Below are 16,644 nucleotides of genomic sequence, written 5' to 3' on the forward strand. Positions count from 1 at the left end.
AGAAATTTCTCCTCATCTCTGTTCTAAAGTGACTCCCTTTTATTCTAAGGCTGTGCCCCCGGGTCCTAGTCTCCCCTGCAAATGGAACCAACTTGTCTACATCCACCCTATCTAAGCCATTCATTATCTTGTAAGTTTCTATTAGATCTCCCCTCAACCTCCTAAACTCCAATGAATATAATCCCAGGATCCTCAGACGTTCATCGTATGTTAGGCCTACCATTCCTGGGATCATCCATGTGAATCTCCGCTGGACCCGCTCCAGTGCCAGTATGTCCTTCCTGAGGTGTGGGGCCCAAAATTGCTCACAGTATTCTAAATGGGGCCTAACTAATGCTTTATAAAGCTTCAGAAGTACATCCCTGCTTTTATATTCCAAGCCTCTTGAGATAAATGACAACATTGCATTTGCTTTCTTAATTACGGACTCAACCTGCAAGTTTACCTTTAGAGAATCCTGGACTAGGACTCCCAAGTCCCTTTGCACTTCAGCATTATGAATTTTGTCACCGTTTAGAAAATAGTCCATGCCTCTATTCTTTTTTCCAAAGTGCAAGACCTCGCACTTGCCCACGTTGAATTTCATCAGCCATTTCTTGGACCACTCTCCTAAACTGTCTAAATCTTTCTGCAGCCTCCCCACCTCCTCCATACTACCTGCCCCTCCACCTATCTTTGTATCATCGGCAAACTTAGCCAGAATGCCCCCAGTCCCGTCATCTAGATCGTTAATATATAAAGAGAACAGCTGTGGCCCCAACACTGAACCCTGCGGGACACCACTCGTCACCAGTTGCCATTCCGAAAAAGAACCTTTTATCCCGAAAAAGAATTTTTTATCCCAACTCTCTGCCTTCTGCCTGACAGCCAATCGTCAATCCATGTTAGTACCTTGCCTCCAATACCATGGGCCCTTATTTTACTCCGCAGTCTCCCGTGAGGCACCTTATCAAAGGCCTTTTGGAAGTCAAGATAGATAACATCCATTGGCTCTCCTTGGTCTAACCTATTTGTTATGCCTTCAAAGAACTCTAACAGGTTTGTCAGGCAAGACCTCCCCTTACTAAATCCATGCTGACTTGTCCTAATCTGACCCTGCACTTCCAAGAATTTAGAAATCTCATCCTTAACAATGGATTCTAGAATCTAGATGAGGGCAGTGCGGTCGACATTGTCTACATGGACTTTAGCAAGGCCTTTGACAAGGTACAGCATGGTAGTTAGGTTGTTGTAAAAGGTTAAATCTCTCGGAATCCAGGGTGAGGTAGCCAATTGGATATAAAATTGGCTTAGCGACTGAAGCCAAAGGATGGTTGTGGAGGGTTATTTATCAAACTGGAGGCCTGTGACCAGTGGTGTGCCTCGGGGATCGGTGCTGGGTCCACTGTTATTTGTTATATAGATTAATGATTTGGATGAGAATGTAGGAGGCATGGTTAAGTTTGCAGATGACACCAAGATTGGTGGCATAGTGGATAGTGAAGAAGGTTTTATAAGTTTGCAACAGGATCTTGACCAATGGGCCAATGAATGGCAGCTGGAGTTTAATTTGGATAAATGTGAGGTGATGCATTTTGGTAGATCAAATCAGGGCAGGACCTACTCAGTTAATGGTAGGGAATGGGGAGCGTTACAGAACAAAAGAGATATAGTGGTACAGATTCATAGCTCCTTGAAGGTGGAGTTGCAGGTGGACAGGGTGGTGAAGTAGGCATTCAGCATGCTAGGTTTTATTGGTCAGAATATTGAATACAGGAGTTGCGATGTCTTGTTGAAGTTGTCAAGACATTGGTAAGACCACATATGAAATATTGTGTTCAGTTCTGGTCACTCTATTACAGGAAGGATATAGTTAAACTAGGAAGTGTGCAGAAGAGATTTACGAGGCTGCTACCAGGACTTGATGGTCTGAATTATAAGGAGAGGCTGGACATGCTGGGACTTTTGTCCCTGGAGCGTAGGAGGCTTAGGGATGATCTTTTGGAGGACTATAAAATAATGAGGAACGTAGATAGTCGACACCTTTTGCCAAGGTAGAGGAGCAACCCCCCCCCCCCACCTTCTGGCCTCTGCCGCGTCTAGGATCCTGGCTAGATCTGTATCCCTGAATCTTGGGGGCCAGTCTTTTCATTGCCATGGTTGTGAGGGGTGGGGGGGGTGGGGGGGTGGTCTGTAGAGAGAGGTCGCTTGGCGATCTACGGTAGGATCATGGAGGACAAGGAGTGCATAGAAAGAATTAAGGCCAAGTGGGAGGAAGAGTTGGGGATGGTGTTGGAGGAAGGACTATGGTGCGAAGGGTTAACACCTTGACCTTGTGCACGAGACTGGGGCTGATGCAATTAAAAGTGGTGCGCTGCACTTAAATGAAGGCGAGGGTGAGCTGACTGTTTGAGGGTGTGGAGGATAGCTGCGAGAGGTGTAGGAGGGGTTCAGCCAACCATGTGCACATGTTCTGGTCCTGCCCAAAGCTGGAGCAATTTTGGGGGTTGTTTTTCAGCATCATGTCTGCATGCGAATTTGGTGCCGGGTCCCTTGGAGAATGGTGCAGGGGCAGATGTTTTTGCCTTCACCTTATTGATTGCTTGAAAGTGGGTTCTGTTGGGGTGGAGGCCAGCTTCTCTCCCCTGGGTTCTGTTGGGGTGGAGGCCAACTTCTCTCCCCTGTGCCTTGGCGTGGCTGGGGGAGCCAATGGAGTTTTTTTGGAGAAGATGAAATTTGTTTAGAGGGCAGATGAGGGGTTCCACCAGGGATGGGTATTGTTTGTCTCACATTTTGGGGATCTGGTTGCCATCAAGGGGTTGGGGAGGGGGGAGTGCAGTTCTGGGGGTGGGGGGGGGGGGGTGGCATTGGGTGTTTTGTAAAAATGTTTTTTTAAATGTTGAAAATTTGAATAAAAACCCCCCGGGAAATAGATATATGCAGGTGAGGGTTTTTGTGAGGCGACAGGTGAGGGAATTCCCGTTGCTCCCGGCACAAGAAGTTCAAGACGGTGATCTCGGGTGTATGGCTCGGGGAGGGCAAGGTGTCGGAAATACACCAGGAGATGAAAGAAGAGGGGGAAGCGCTGGTAGAAGAGTTGAAGGGTAAATGGGAGGAGGAGCTGGGGGAGGAGATTGAGGAAGGTCTGTGGGCTGATGCCCTAGGTAGGGTTAACTCCTCCTCGTGTGCCAGGCTTAGCCTGATACAATTTAAGGTGGTCCACAGAGCGCACTTGACGGGGGCGAGGTTGAGTAGGTTCTTTGGGGTAGAGGACAGATGTGGAAGGTGCTCGGGGAGCCCGGCGAACCATGTCCATCTGTTTTGGTCATGCCCGGCACTGGAGGGGTTCTGGAGAGGAGTGGCGGGAGCAATATCTCAGGTGGTGAAAGTCCGGGTCAAGCTAAGCTGGGGGCTAGCAATATTTGGAGTAGTGGACGAACCAGGAGTGCAAGAGGCGAAAGAGGCCGGTATTCTGGCCTTTGCGTCCCTAGTAGCCCGGCGAAGGATCTTGCTAATGTGGAAGGAGGCGAAGCCTCCCAGCCAGGAGGCCTGGATAAATGATATGGCTGGGTTCATAAAGTTGGAGAGGATTAAGTTTGCCTTGAGAAGGTCTGCGCAGGGGTTCTACAGGCGGTGGCAACCGTTCCTAGACTATCTTGCGGAGCGTTAGAGGAAGGTCGGTCAGCAGCAGCAGCAACCTGGGGGGGGGGGGGGATGTCCTGGGGGGGGGGGGGGGGAGGGAGGGAGGGGGTGGAGGGGACGTCCTGGGGGGGGGGGGGGGAAGAGGAAGGGGAAGGGGGTGGAGGGGACGTCCTGGGGGGGGTGGAGGGGACGTCCTGGGAAGGGGGGGGGGAAAGGGGGGTCTGCCTGGGAGGGTGGATGAGCAAGAGATAACGTGAAGGGTTAGGGAAACTGGCACGTACTGGTGTGGGCCAGTGTACAAAGCTGTGTAAATATATCATTTTGCCATGTATATAGCTTGCTCTGCGCGATTTCTCGTTTTTTTTTTTTTTTTTGTTACGAGGTGGGGGGGGGGGGGGGGGTTACTGTTTGTAAGGGAGAAAAATTGTGTTAAAAAACTTTAATAAATCATTTTTTTTAAAAAAGAAAATTTGAATTAAAATATTTTTTTTAAGTTCCCTGGCTAGGACGTCTGACTCGACTTTGTCCTACTTATGGACTAGGCAGTTCCAAACCTTCACGCCAGTCGGTCGCAAATCGTCATCATTCTTTTTTTTTTCTTCCTGAAGTTTCTCCTGGTATTTCTGAGAGATGGGACAAGCGGCAGCTTGGTAAGGTTATTCTCCTCTGTTTGGTGACAGTAAGCCCTCGTCGAGGTGTCGCCCTCCAGTGTGACATGGCAACACGGAGATCTTCTTCCTCTGCACTCCACGGTGAACAGTGTAAGCCATTCACTCAGTCAGGCGTTGAAAATGTCAAATGATTCTTTCCCCATTTAGTGCGCACGTCCCCAAAAGTTCTGCCAGTATATCGTCCAATATAATATTTTCAGGGTGTACAAAACAAGCTGAACGTTACGCACAGTGTCCCTCGTGGACGTGCTTGAGGTGTTTCGCCACCACGGATGGTGACTAAAGCTAGCAATTTTGTTCAAATTTGCAACTTCTTGCGGTTGCAGTGGTTCTGTGATGTGATTGGTGCTATGCTTCACACGTCCTCACCACCTTCTCCATTGCTCGAATGGGCGGCACCGTAGCACAGTTGCTTCACAGCTCCAGGATCTTGGCTTCGATTCCGGCTTGGGTCACTTGTCTGTGCGGAGTCTGCACGTCCTCCCTGTAGTCTGCGGGGGTTTCCTCCGGGTGCTCTGGTTTCCTCCCACAGTCCAAAGATGTGCTTATTAGGTGGATTGGCCATGCTAAATTGCCCTTAGTGTCTAAAAAGGTTAGCTGGGGTTACAAGGCTACAGGGATATGGTGGAGGTGTGTGCTTGAGTAGAATGCTCTTTCCAAAGGCCGGTACAGACTTGATGGGCTGAATGGCCTCGTTCTGCACTGTAGATTCTATGATATCATTGTTGATGGCCAATACAGTTTCCCTTGATGGCTACTGTGTGTTCTCTCTTCCCCTTTCCCCCTGCAGTTTGTTCTGGTAAAGAGCACTTGCTTTGCTTTGAAAATCGCACCTCCTTAAGATATCTTTTCTACAGACAAAAACACACCTACACTTGGAACATATAATAATTTTCAGATGTGTAACACTTTTTTGCTGTGCCATCCTTAAGCTGCTTCCGTTTTGTTGACATTGTGTACATCTTTCAGGATGATATCTACCCTACACCACCTACTTGTAGGCTGAGCAAAACATCTGCAGTTTTTTCAGATTCAACCGTCCTGTAAGTCATAGCCTGTGGTTTTTATCAGTTGCCGTTGTATTCCGGGTGGTGCATTCATCAGTGGCTTATGCCACATCTGGCCTGTGGTCCATTTACACCATGAATCATTTACCAAACAAATGTTTGGATTCTTGTGATACTAAATAACAGAGCAAGGGTTTTGTACTCTTGTTTAGAACATAAACAATGCTTGTGATAGACGATCTTGCATAATGCACATTTCTAACCCTGATGATTCCTGAGACTGTCTCCTTTTCTTTCTGCTGCGATCAGTGAACTGGCCATGCTGTTTGGTTTTGCCCATCATTGCAATGTCATTGACAATGCAGACTCATCCAGGAATGTTATGCTGCTGGGATAGATCCTGACTAGCCGAAGGTAACCATGGTGTCCTAAATGTCGTGATTTCTCGAGATCCCTCTGCCAAATGAACTGACCAGAGTCAAGTTTTGATGTCCAGTTTGGAATTTAATTTCTTTCATGTTGGAACCTTGTGTGGGTATCTTTCTTTTTTTAATGAGATTTAGACATGCCGAGTTGTGCCATCCTTTTTCAGTACATGCGTGATGACAACAATAGTGTGCCAATGCACACGACTAATAATGTTGTTATGCTCTTGTCATCCAACTCTGTCTTGCTTCTCTGTTAACCAACACGATTGCATCTTCTGTTGGACAGCACCATATCTGAAATTTCCAGTATTGTCAAATCTATTTGGGGTAGACCTGTAGATCATGGACTGACTCGATGTGTTTTATTCTTGGCCTCTTCCGTTGCAATAGGTGCGTTGCATTCTGTACATGCTGGTAACCCTGCTACTGCTGGTCCACATTGTTTAAGGAAAATCAAAGCCTAAAAATAGGTGCAGGAATAGGCCATTTGGCCCTTGGAGCATGCAGCACCATTCAATTTGATCATGGCTGATCATGCAAATTCAGTATCACACTTCCGCTTTCTTTCCATACCCCTTGATCCCTTTAGCCTCTAGGGCCCAGCTCCCTCTTGAATATATCCAACGAACTGGCCCCAGCAGCTTACTGTGAGGTTTTATTTTGCATTCAGACTTGCTGCATTTCAATGTCAATGTAACCATGCATTGAATGGGTGAATGCAGTCATATTGACTCCCAACAGTCCAGAAACCCACTTCAGGATTCTGGTAAGATTTTTTGCACTCGTCCCTGTATCAACTTTGGCTTTGAGCATATGATAGTGATGTCTCTTTGGGCACATGCTGTTGATCGTAATAGCAAAAGCTTCTCGACTATTTTGACTTCATCTACACGTATCGCATTCACAGCATGGATAGCACGTTCAGATTTCTCCACTTTGCATCTTTACCTGGTCTGTCTTGTGGGCCATCTGACACACTCCCGGTTGCTGTTATATGCCACAGAGAGACTGTTTGGTTGTGTCTTTTGTAACCTCTGGTTGCACCCCCCACAACCAGAATTCCTGCATTGGCGAGCCAAATGTCCTATTACATCACATGGCTTGCAAAGGTCTTGGAATGCAGGGCAAATGAACTCCCTCCATTATTGGCACAGTGGTTAGCGCTGCTGCATAACAGCGCCAGGTCCCATGTTTGATTCCGGCCTTGGGTGACTGTATGGGGTTTGCATGTTCTCCCTGTGTCTGCGTGGGTTTCCTCCGGGTGCTCCGGCTTCCTCCCACAGTCCAAAGATGTGCAGGTTAGGTGGATTGGCAGTGCTAAATTGCCCTTAGTGTCCAAGAAAGTTAGGTGGGGTTACGGGGATAGGGTGGAGGTGTGGGCTTAGATAGGGCCTGTGCAGACTCGATGGGCTAAATGGCCTCCTTCTGCATAGTTGATTCTGTGATGCAGGAAAAGGGGGCAGGGGTTTGGGCCTAGGAAGGGTTCTCTTTCGAAGGGTCAGTGCAGACTCGATGAGCCAAATGGCCTCCTTCTGCACTGTAAGGATTCTATGAACAGCCACGGCTGTAGCAGTTCAAGACGCTGGCTCACCCCCACCATCATCTTGGGTGCAATTGGAGATGGACAAAGATTGCTAATCTTGCCCAATCAGTGTGAAAGAATAAACCACTTTTGCAGTGGGTACAAGATACTACAGTAGCAGGGTGTTGTTTTGTTTGCTTTCTACATCCTAGCTACCCCGCAATATTGTTATTAAGGCAGTCCCCCAAGGCCGGAATGAAACCCGGGTACCTGGTGCTGTGAGGCCAGGCCAGGTCTCTGGCACTGAGTCTGGCTCTGGGGCTCAGAGGGGAAGGGGGGAGAATAGAAAAACAATAGTAGTAGGAGATTCAATGGTTAGGGGAATAGATTAGAGATTCTGCGGTCGCGAGCGAGACTCCTGGAAGGTATGTTGCCTCCCGGGTGCCAGGGCCAGGGATGTCTTGGATCGTGTCTTCAGGATTCTTAAGGGGGAGGGGGAGCAGCCAGAAGTCGTGGTGCACATTGGTACCAACGACGTAGGTAGGAAAAGGGATGTGGAGGTAATAAACGAGTTTAGGGAGTTAGGCTGGAAGTTAAAAGCCAGGACAGACAGAGTTGTCATCTCTGGTTTGTTGCCGGTGCCACGTGATAGCGAGGCTAGGAATAGGGAGAGAGTGCAGCTGAACACGTGGCTGCAGGAATGGTGTAAGAGGGAGGGCTTCAGGTATTTGGATAATTGGAGCACATTCTGGGGAAGGTGGGATCTGTACAAGCAGGACGGGTTGCATCTGAACCAGAGGGGCACCAGTATCCTCGGAGGGAGGTTTTCTAGTCGGGAGGGTTTAAACTAATTTGGCAGGGGAATGGGAACCGGAGTTGTAGTCCAGCAACTAAGGTAGCCGATATTCAGGACGCCAAAGCGTGTAGTGAGGCAGTGGGGAAGGGCACACTGACAAAGGAGAGTACTTGCAGGCACGGAGATGGGTTGAAGTGTGTATGCTTCAAAGCAAGGAAGCATCAGGAATAAGGTGGGTGAACGTAAGGCATGGATCAGTACTTGGGACTACGATGTGGCCATCACGGAAACTTGGATAGAAGAGGGGCAGAAATGGTTGTTGGAATACCCTGGTTATAGATGTTTCAATAAGATTAGGGAGGGTGGTAAAAGAGGTGCGGGGTGGCATTGTTAATTCGAGATAGCATAACAGCTGCAGAAAGGCAGTTCGAGGAGTATCTGCTGACTGAGGTAGTATGGGTTGAAGTCAGAAATAGGAAAGGAGCAGTCACCTTGTTAGGAGTTTTCTATAGGCCCCCCAATAGTAGCAGAGATGTGGAGGAACAGGTTGGGAAACAGATTTTGGAACGGTGCAGAAGTCACAGGGTAGTAGTCATGGGTGACCTCAACTTCCCAAACATTGAGTGGAAACTCTTTAGATCAAATAGTTTGGATGGGGTGATGTTTGTGCAGTGTGTCCAGGAAGCTTTTCTAACACAGTATGTAGATTGTCCGACCAGAGAGGAGGCAATATTGAATTTGGTACTTGGTAATGAACCAGGGCAAGTGATAGATTTGTTAGTGGGGGAGCATTTTGGAGATAGTGACCACAATTCTGTGACTTTCACTTTAGTAATGGAGAGGGATAGGTACATGCAACAGGGCAAGGTTTACAATTGGAGGAAGGGTAAATACGATGTTGTCAGGCAAGAATTGAAGTGCATAAGTTGGGAACATAGGCTGTCAGGGAAGGACACAAGTGAAATGTGGAACTTGTTCAAGGAACAGGTAGTACGTGTCCTTGATATGTATGTCCCTGTCAGGCAGGGAAGAGATGGTTGAGTGAGGGAACCAGGCTGCGGAAACAAGGTTCAGACAGGGCGCTGGAGGGATACCAGATAGCCAGGAGGGAACTGAAGAAAGGGATTAGGAGAGCTAAGAGAGGGCATGAACAATCTTTGGCAGGTTGGATCAAGGAAAATCCCAAGGCCTTTTACACACATGTGAGAAATATGAGAGTGACTAGAGCGAGGGTAGGTCCGATCAAGGACAGTAGCGGGAGATTGTGTATTGAGTCTGAAGAGATAGGAGAGGTCTTGAACGAGTACTTTTCTTCTGTATTTACAAATGAGAGGGGCCATACTGTTGGAGAGGACAGTGTGAAACAGACTGGTAAGCTCAAGGAAAAACTTGTTAGGAAGGAAGATGTGTTGGGCATTTTGAAAAACTTGAGGATAGACAAGTCCCCCAGGCCTGATGGGATATATACATGGATTCTATGGGAAGCGAGAGATGAAATTGCAGAGCCATTGGCAATGATCTTTTCGTCCTCACTGTCAACAGGGGTGGTACCAGGGGATTGGAGAGTAGCGAATGTTGTGCACCCATTCAAAAAAGGGACTAGGGATAACTCTCTGGGAATTACAGGCCAGTTAGTCTTACTTCGCTGGTAGGCAAAGTAATGGAAAGGGTACTGAAGGATAGGATTTCTGAGCATCTGGAAAGACACTGCTTGATTAGGGATAGTCAGCACGGATTTGTGAGGTGTAGGTCTTGCCTTACAAGTCTTATTGAATTCTTTGAGGAGGTGACCAAGCATGTGGATGAAGGTAAAGCAGTGGATGTAGTGTACATGGATTTTAGTAAGGCATTTGATAAGGTTCCCCATTGTAGACTTATGCAGAAAGTAAGGAGGCATGGGATAGTGGGAAATTTGGCCAGTTGGATAACAAACTGGCTAACCGATAGAAGTCAGAGAGTGGTGGTGGATGGCAAATATTCAGCCTGGAGCCCAGTTACCAGTGGTGTACCGCAGGGGTCCGTTCTGGGTCCTCTGCTGTTTGTGATTTTCACTAATGACTTGGATGAGGGAGTTGAAGGGTGGGTCAGTAAATTTGCAGACAATACGAAGATTGGTGGAGTTGTGGATAGTGAGGAGGGCTGTTGTCAGCTGCAAAGAGACATAGATAGGATGCAGAGCTGGGCTGAGAAGTGGCAGATGTAGTTTAACCCTGAAAAGTGTGAGGTTGTCCATTTTGGAAGGACAAATATGAATGTGGAATACAGGGTTAACGGTAGAGTTCTTGGCAATGTGGAGGAGCAGAGAGAGCTTGGGGTCTATGTTCATAGATCTTTGAAAGTTGCCACTCAAGTGGATAGAGCTGTGAAGAAGGCCAATGGTGTGCTAGCGTTCATTAACAGAGGGGTTGAATTTAAGAGCCGTGAGGTGATGATGCAGCTGTACAAAACTTTGGTAAGGCCACATTTGGAGTATTGTGTTCAGTTCTGGTCGCCTCATTTTAGAAAGGATGTGGAAGCTTTGGAAAAGGTGCAAAGGAGATTTACCAGAATGTTGCCTGGAATGGAGAGTAGGTCTTACGAGGAAAGGTTGAGGGTGCTTGGCCTTTTCTCATTAGAACGGAGAAGGATGAGGGGCGACTTGATAGAGGTTTATAAGATGATCAGGGGAATAGATAGAGTAGACAATCAGCGACTTTTTCCCCAGGCGGAACAAACCATTTACAAGGGGACATAAATTTAAGGTGAATGGTGTAAGATATAGGGGGGATGTCAGAGGTAGGTTCTTTACCCAGAGGGTAGTGGGGGCATGGAATGCACTGCCTGTGGAAGTAGTTGAGTCGGAAACATTAGGGACCTTCAAGCAGCTATTGGCTAGATACGTGGATTACGGTAGAATGATATAGTGTAGATTACTTTGTTCTTAAGGGCAGCACGGTAGCATTGTGGATAGCACAATTGCTTCACAGCTCCAGGGTCCCAGGTTCGATTCCGGCTTGTGTCACTGCCTGTGCGGAGTCTGCACGTTCTCCCCGTGTGTGCGTGGGTTTCCTCCGGGTGCTCTGGTTTCCTCCCACAGTCCAAAGATGTGCAGGTTAGGTGGATTGGCCATGATAAATTGCCCTTAGTGTCCAAAATTGCCCTTGGTGTAGGGTGGAGGTGTTGACCTTAGGTGGGGTGCTCTTTCCAAGAGCCGGTGCAGACTCAATGGGCCGAATGGCCTCCTGCACTGTAAATTCTAAGATAATCTATGATTAATCTAGGACAAAGGTTCGGCACAACATCGTGGGCGGACGGGCCTGTTCTGTACTGTATTTTTCTATATTCTATGCTAACCATAACATCCTTCTGTTCCTCCTTGGATAGGCCCAAGCGTTGACTCTATGCAACCCCTCATTTCAAATGGCTGTTTTATTTTCATTGCTTATTTAATCTGAATCTGATCCTTTTTGTTTTTAAAAACCCTATATTTGCAGAGGAAATCTGGTGGCCTTCTAATTCATGCTGGTGAATTTAGTGGTCATCTTCCTGATGTTCCCTGTTGACACCTCTCTCCCTTGCTTTGTAATCTCTCCCCTTGTGGAGAGACTCAGTAATGCAGGTGCTTTCTAAAAAAAATTCTTCCCTCTCTTTGGCTGTAGTTCAGGTTTTTGCCCCACATCCCAGCCTGCAAAATGGGAAGCCAGTGCCACTATTTGACCTTTTCGCACAGGAATAGTCCCTGATTAATGCTGCTGCAAATTTTCTCAAAACTGATTTGCACAGTGTGACACTGAACTGACTCGTCCCCATTCAGAACTGACATCCACTGTACTTTAAAACACTAAGAAGTCTTACAACACCAGGTTAAAATCTAACAGGTTTGTTTGGAATCACTAGCTTTCGGAGCGCAGCTCCTTCGTCAGGTGACCTGCGCTCCGAAAGTTAGTGATTCCAAATAAACTTTCGCCTGGTGTTGTAAGGCTACTGTGCCCACCCCAGTCCTAATGCTGGCATCTCCACATCTTGGCTTCAAAACCGTGTCTGTGGAGAAACTGTCTCCCAGGGTTTTGGTGCATGTGCAACCTCTGAACTGCACCAAATTGTGTCTATGGCACCTCCTGTGGTCTTCAAACTCTCAATCCTGCATTCATAAGACCATAAAATATGAAGCAGAATTAGACCATTTGGCCCATCGAGTCTGCTCCGCCATTCAGTCATGGCTCTGAAATTTGAGATGTGGTCTAAAAGTGCTGCCATGGACTTCATGCTGAATAATTTTCTTGGATTAATTTCAGTGGACCTCTAACTTACTATTCGTAGACCAATTCAGTAGAATGAAATCGGGTGAATCATCCCAGTGCATTCCTAATAGCGAATAATAAAAATGGAATCCCTTTGTCCCAATCATAAGGGTATACTTAGCGATACGGTCTCATCATGGCTTTCAAGGTTTGATGCTGCCACTCTGATTTTGGATGAAATGTCGATTTGTACAGTTTTATCTCCAGGATAGTCATGACCTCTTCAGTGATTTTGACCTGAAATCTGCCTCTTGGTCTGTGGAACTCTAAGCCGTATCTAGTAAAGAACTTGCTAAATTCCTTTACCATTCTCCCGACTGTAATGTTGATCCATAATAGTATCGATTTCCACCTCCCGTTCTTGACAACAGTCCTACACAGTCATTAGAACTCTTGTAAAAGGTTCCCTATTGGCAACTGTGACAAGCTTGCCAGAAATTACCTACAGCTTTCTGTAGTCTGGGCCAGTCAAACTGTTTTTGGATCTTTGCTTGGTTTTCTTTATTCCGAGATGTTTCGCTCAATGGAATTTCATGAGCTATCCTTAGAATCACTTTCCGACACTCTGGAGGTAATATTTGTTGTATTTCTGCGCATTTGTCCTATACACTAACATGAGGTGGATGCCATTCTCTTATTAATATTTGCTTCCAATGCTGAGTACGTTGTCTGATAGATTTGTTTTAAGTTAGAATCACCTTGTTGTAAGTCTCTTTGAATTAAACACATTTCTCTCTTTTCCATTGTCTGTTTCCTCTTCAGCTGGCACCACAGTACCCATCACTACTATCTGTGATCCTGCTGTATCATTCCCGAGAATGAAGTGAATCCCTACAATGGATATGGTTTCTACCATTCCTACAACTAATTCTCCTGTCTTCAAGCTGCTCAAGTTTAATTTTAGCAAAGGAATTTTTCTTGTTTCGCCAGGAATGCTGCTGACCAGAACTACTTCCTTCAATATACCTTTTGGACAACCAATATCTTTATCCCACACCGTTCGAGATTGACTCGTGCCTGACATCTTAACTTTCCCCATTCTAGTGTGTGTGTGCGCGTCTGTCCGTCCCAGTATATGATGTAGGATGTTGTCCGTGCAATCCCCAGCATACTGATTTGGAGTGGACCTGTTTATTACACTGAAAGCATCTAATCTTCCCTGTGACTCTTATCCCTTCTGCATTGTCATTTTTATGTTGAGGTGAAGTCTCCTTGGAAGTTTTAACGATTTCTCTTTTTCCACCCTCTCCCTTGCTTGATTGTCCTTTATTGCATCTTTCCATTTCCTATCATTCTCCGACTTGAGTGTTGAAAGTATGAACTAACTCGTAATCATCAGCGAGCTCCACTGCATGTCTTGCAAACCAAGTGTATGTTTGAAACTGTTCTGACACTTTTGTCTGGAAGCCTCCGGTACTAGCTCATAAGCAGTCTTTCTCTTCTCCATCTCATTTCCCAGAACTTTCCTCTGGCAAAGATGCATAGACGTCATGAGCACAAACCACAAGTTTATTTTGCAAGAGCAACGTCCAAATATCTTGTGGCTATTTAATCTGTTTGGCTATTTTCCCGAAAGCTTTAAAAATGCTTCTGCACCCCTTCAAATTTTGCAAATGCCTGCACCAATCTAAACATCTCCTCACTAAGAACTGCTATATTCAGCTCTGTTGTTCGGCTGCAATTCGCTGCATTTTAATTTGATCTCTTTTTCTCTTTCTGCTAATGCTAACTACTGCATTTTCACTTCCCTTTGGGAAATTCTCTTTCTTCCTCCCCTTGCATTTCTAATTTCTTCATTTCTGTTTCTCTTTGAATTGGCTAAACTTCAATTACAATTTCCCCACGTTTTGACATACTGAACCTGTATATTTTAAATGTATTGCTATGCTTTCAATTACTTCAGCTTTTCTGACCTCCTGTAGATATCCTAATTCATCTGCCAATTTCGCCAATTTGGCTTTGGTGCAAATTTCAAATTTGCTAAGTTTATATTGTCTACTTCGAAAAAGGCCTGGGTTAGAACAGGAGCAGTCTCCTTATTTTAAATAACACATTCTCACTTGGTTTCACATTGCCTCATGCTCATGTTTAAAATGTCACATCCCCTCCACCCAAATGGAATTATGTTTAAAAAAAAAAAATAATAAAAAAATTTAGAGTACCCAATTCATTTTTTCCATTTGAGGGGCAATTTTAGCGTGGCCAATCCACCTACCCTACACATCAGGGGCAGGCGCTATTAAGTCAGCATGGGTCAGCTGATTCTCGGAAGCGGAAGGTGAGCAGGTGTTGAGCTGGGGCTTGACTTGGGGGGTTGGGTTTCTAATGTTGCGGGGGGGGGGCTGCTTGGCTGACAGGGGAGGAACTGGAGGTCAGGAACGGCGAATGCCCGCGGAGGGCGCGAGCTAGAGGCTGGCCTAAAAAAGGTGATGGCTAGTCGGCAGGGGGGGGGGGGGGGCTGGGAGCCCCCAACCAGGCTGATTGCATGGAACATCAGAGGGCTGAATGGGCTGGTCAAGAGGGCTCGCGTGTTTGCACATTTGAGGAGGCTGAAGGCGGATGTAGCAATGCTACAAGAGACACACCTAAAGGTTACAGACCAGACTGGATTGAGGAAGAGGTGGGTAAGCCAAGTATTCCAACTAAAAGACCGCGGGGTAGCGATCTTGATCAACCAGCGAGTGGCATTCGAGGCAGGGAGAATCATGTCAGACAAGGGGGGTTAGATATATAATGGTGAGTGGGAAGCTGGAGGGGGTGCGGGTGGTACTCGTGAACATATATCCTCCGAATTGGGACGATGTGGAATTTATGAGGCGGGTTCTAGGTAAGATCCCAGACTTAGAGTCACATAGCCTGATCATGGGAGGACACTTTAACACAGTCATTGATCCGGAATTGGACCGGTCAAAATCCAGGACTGGGAGGAGGCTGGCAAAGGAATTGAAGGGGTTTATGGAACAGATGGGAGGAGTAGACCCATGGAGGTTTGCAAGGCCAAGGGCGAAGGAGTTTTCCTTTTTCTCACATGTCCACAAGGTATACTCTCGCATTGACGTTTTTGTTCTGAGCAGGGATACTGAGTACGCGGCAATCGCGGTGTCGGATCATACACCGCATTGGGTGGCTCTACGGGTTAGTGTGGAGAGAGGGCAATGCCCGCTGTGGAGACTGGATGTGGGGTTGCTAGCGGACAAAGCGATCTGTGGGCGGGTTAACAAATCCATCCAGAACTACCTGGAAACAAATGATACGGGGGAGGTCTCCACAGCAACGGTTTGGGAAGCTCTGAAGGCAGTGGTCAGAGGGGAATTAATCTCGATACGGGCCCACAGAGAAAAGGCAGAACGGGCTGAGAGGGATAGGTTAGTGGAGGATATACTCCAGGTGGACAGTAGATACTCGGAGGCCCCGGACGTGGGCTACTGAGGGAGCGGCGGAGTTTGGGCTGTTGACCACAGGGAAAGCGGTGGAACAGTTGAGGAAGGCAAGGGGGGCGATTCACGAGTCCAGGGAAAAGTCAAGTAGAATGTTGGAGCACCAGCTCAGGAAAAGGGAGGCGACCAGGGAGATAGCTAAAGTAAAGATTAGAGGTGGGAGTACTGTCCTGGACCCAGCGGGGGTGAACAAGATGTTTAAGGACTTCCATAGCCAATTATGAGTCGGAACCCCCGGCTGGAGTGGAGGGGATGAGGCAGTTTTTGGATCAGTTGAAATTTCCGAGGGTAGATGAGGATCTGGTGGAAGAGCTGGGAGCCCCAATTGAGATTGAGGAAATAATCAAGGGACTTTAGGGCATGCAGTCGGGCAAGGCCCCGGGGCCTGATGGCTACCCGGTGGAATTCTATCAGAAGTTTTCAGAGATATTGAGCCCACTACTGGTGAGGACATTTAATGAAGCAAGAGAGAAGGGAGTCCTCCCCCAACAATGTTGCAGGCCTCGATTTCATTGATCCTGAAACTGGAGAAGGATCCGGAGCAATGGGGGTCATACAGGCCAATTTATTTACTGACTGGACGCCAAACGGCTGGCTAAGATACTTGCCACCAGGATAGAGGACTGTGTCCCGGGGGTGATGAGGGAATACCAGACGGGATTTGTAAAGGGCAGGCAACTCGAGGCCAATGTTCGAAGGCTTTTGAATGTTATTATGATGCCCTCAGAAGGAGAGGAGGTGGAGGTGGTGATAGCGATGGATTTGGAGAAGGCTTTTGATCGGGTGGAGTGGAATTACCTGTGGGAGGCGCTGGGAAGGTTTGGATTTGGTGAGGGCTTTATTGACTGGGTGTGGTTGCTTTATCAGGCACCAGTATCGAGT

The 16,644-nt window shown here is 47.1% G+C and overlaps 1 protein-coding gene across 6 annotated transcripts in view; it reads left to right on the forward strand.

The window, feature by feature from the left end:
• litaf (lipopolysaccharide-induced TNF factor) overlaps positions 1–16,644 on the forward strand; it is an 81,716-nt gene that overhangs the window by 41,574 nt on the left and 23,498 nt on the right. Inside the window, exon 2 of one of the 6 annotated variants that reach the window (XM_072480808.1) lies at positions 4,230–4,382. The exons of the other annotated variants lie outside the window; for them this stretch is intronic. Within the exon in view, the coding sequence (XP_072336909.1) occupies positions 4,337–4,382 (46 nt within the window). The 5' untranslated portion in view covers positions 4,230–4,336. The remainder of the gene's footprint in view (positions 1–4,229; positions 4,383–16,644) is intronic. 6 annotated transcript variants of the gene reach the window in all.

Source organism: Scyliorhinus torazame, chromosome 17 (assembly GCF_047496885.1).
Source record: "Scyliorhinus torazame isolate Kashiwa2021f chromosome 17, sScyTor2.1, whole genome shotgun sequence".
Classification (NCBI taxonomy): Eukaryota; Metazoa; Chordata; class Chondrichthyes; order Carcharhiniformes; family Scyliorhinidae; genus Scyliorhinus; species Scyliorhinus torazame.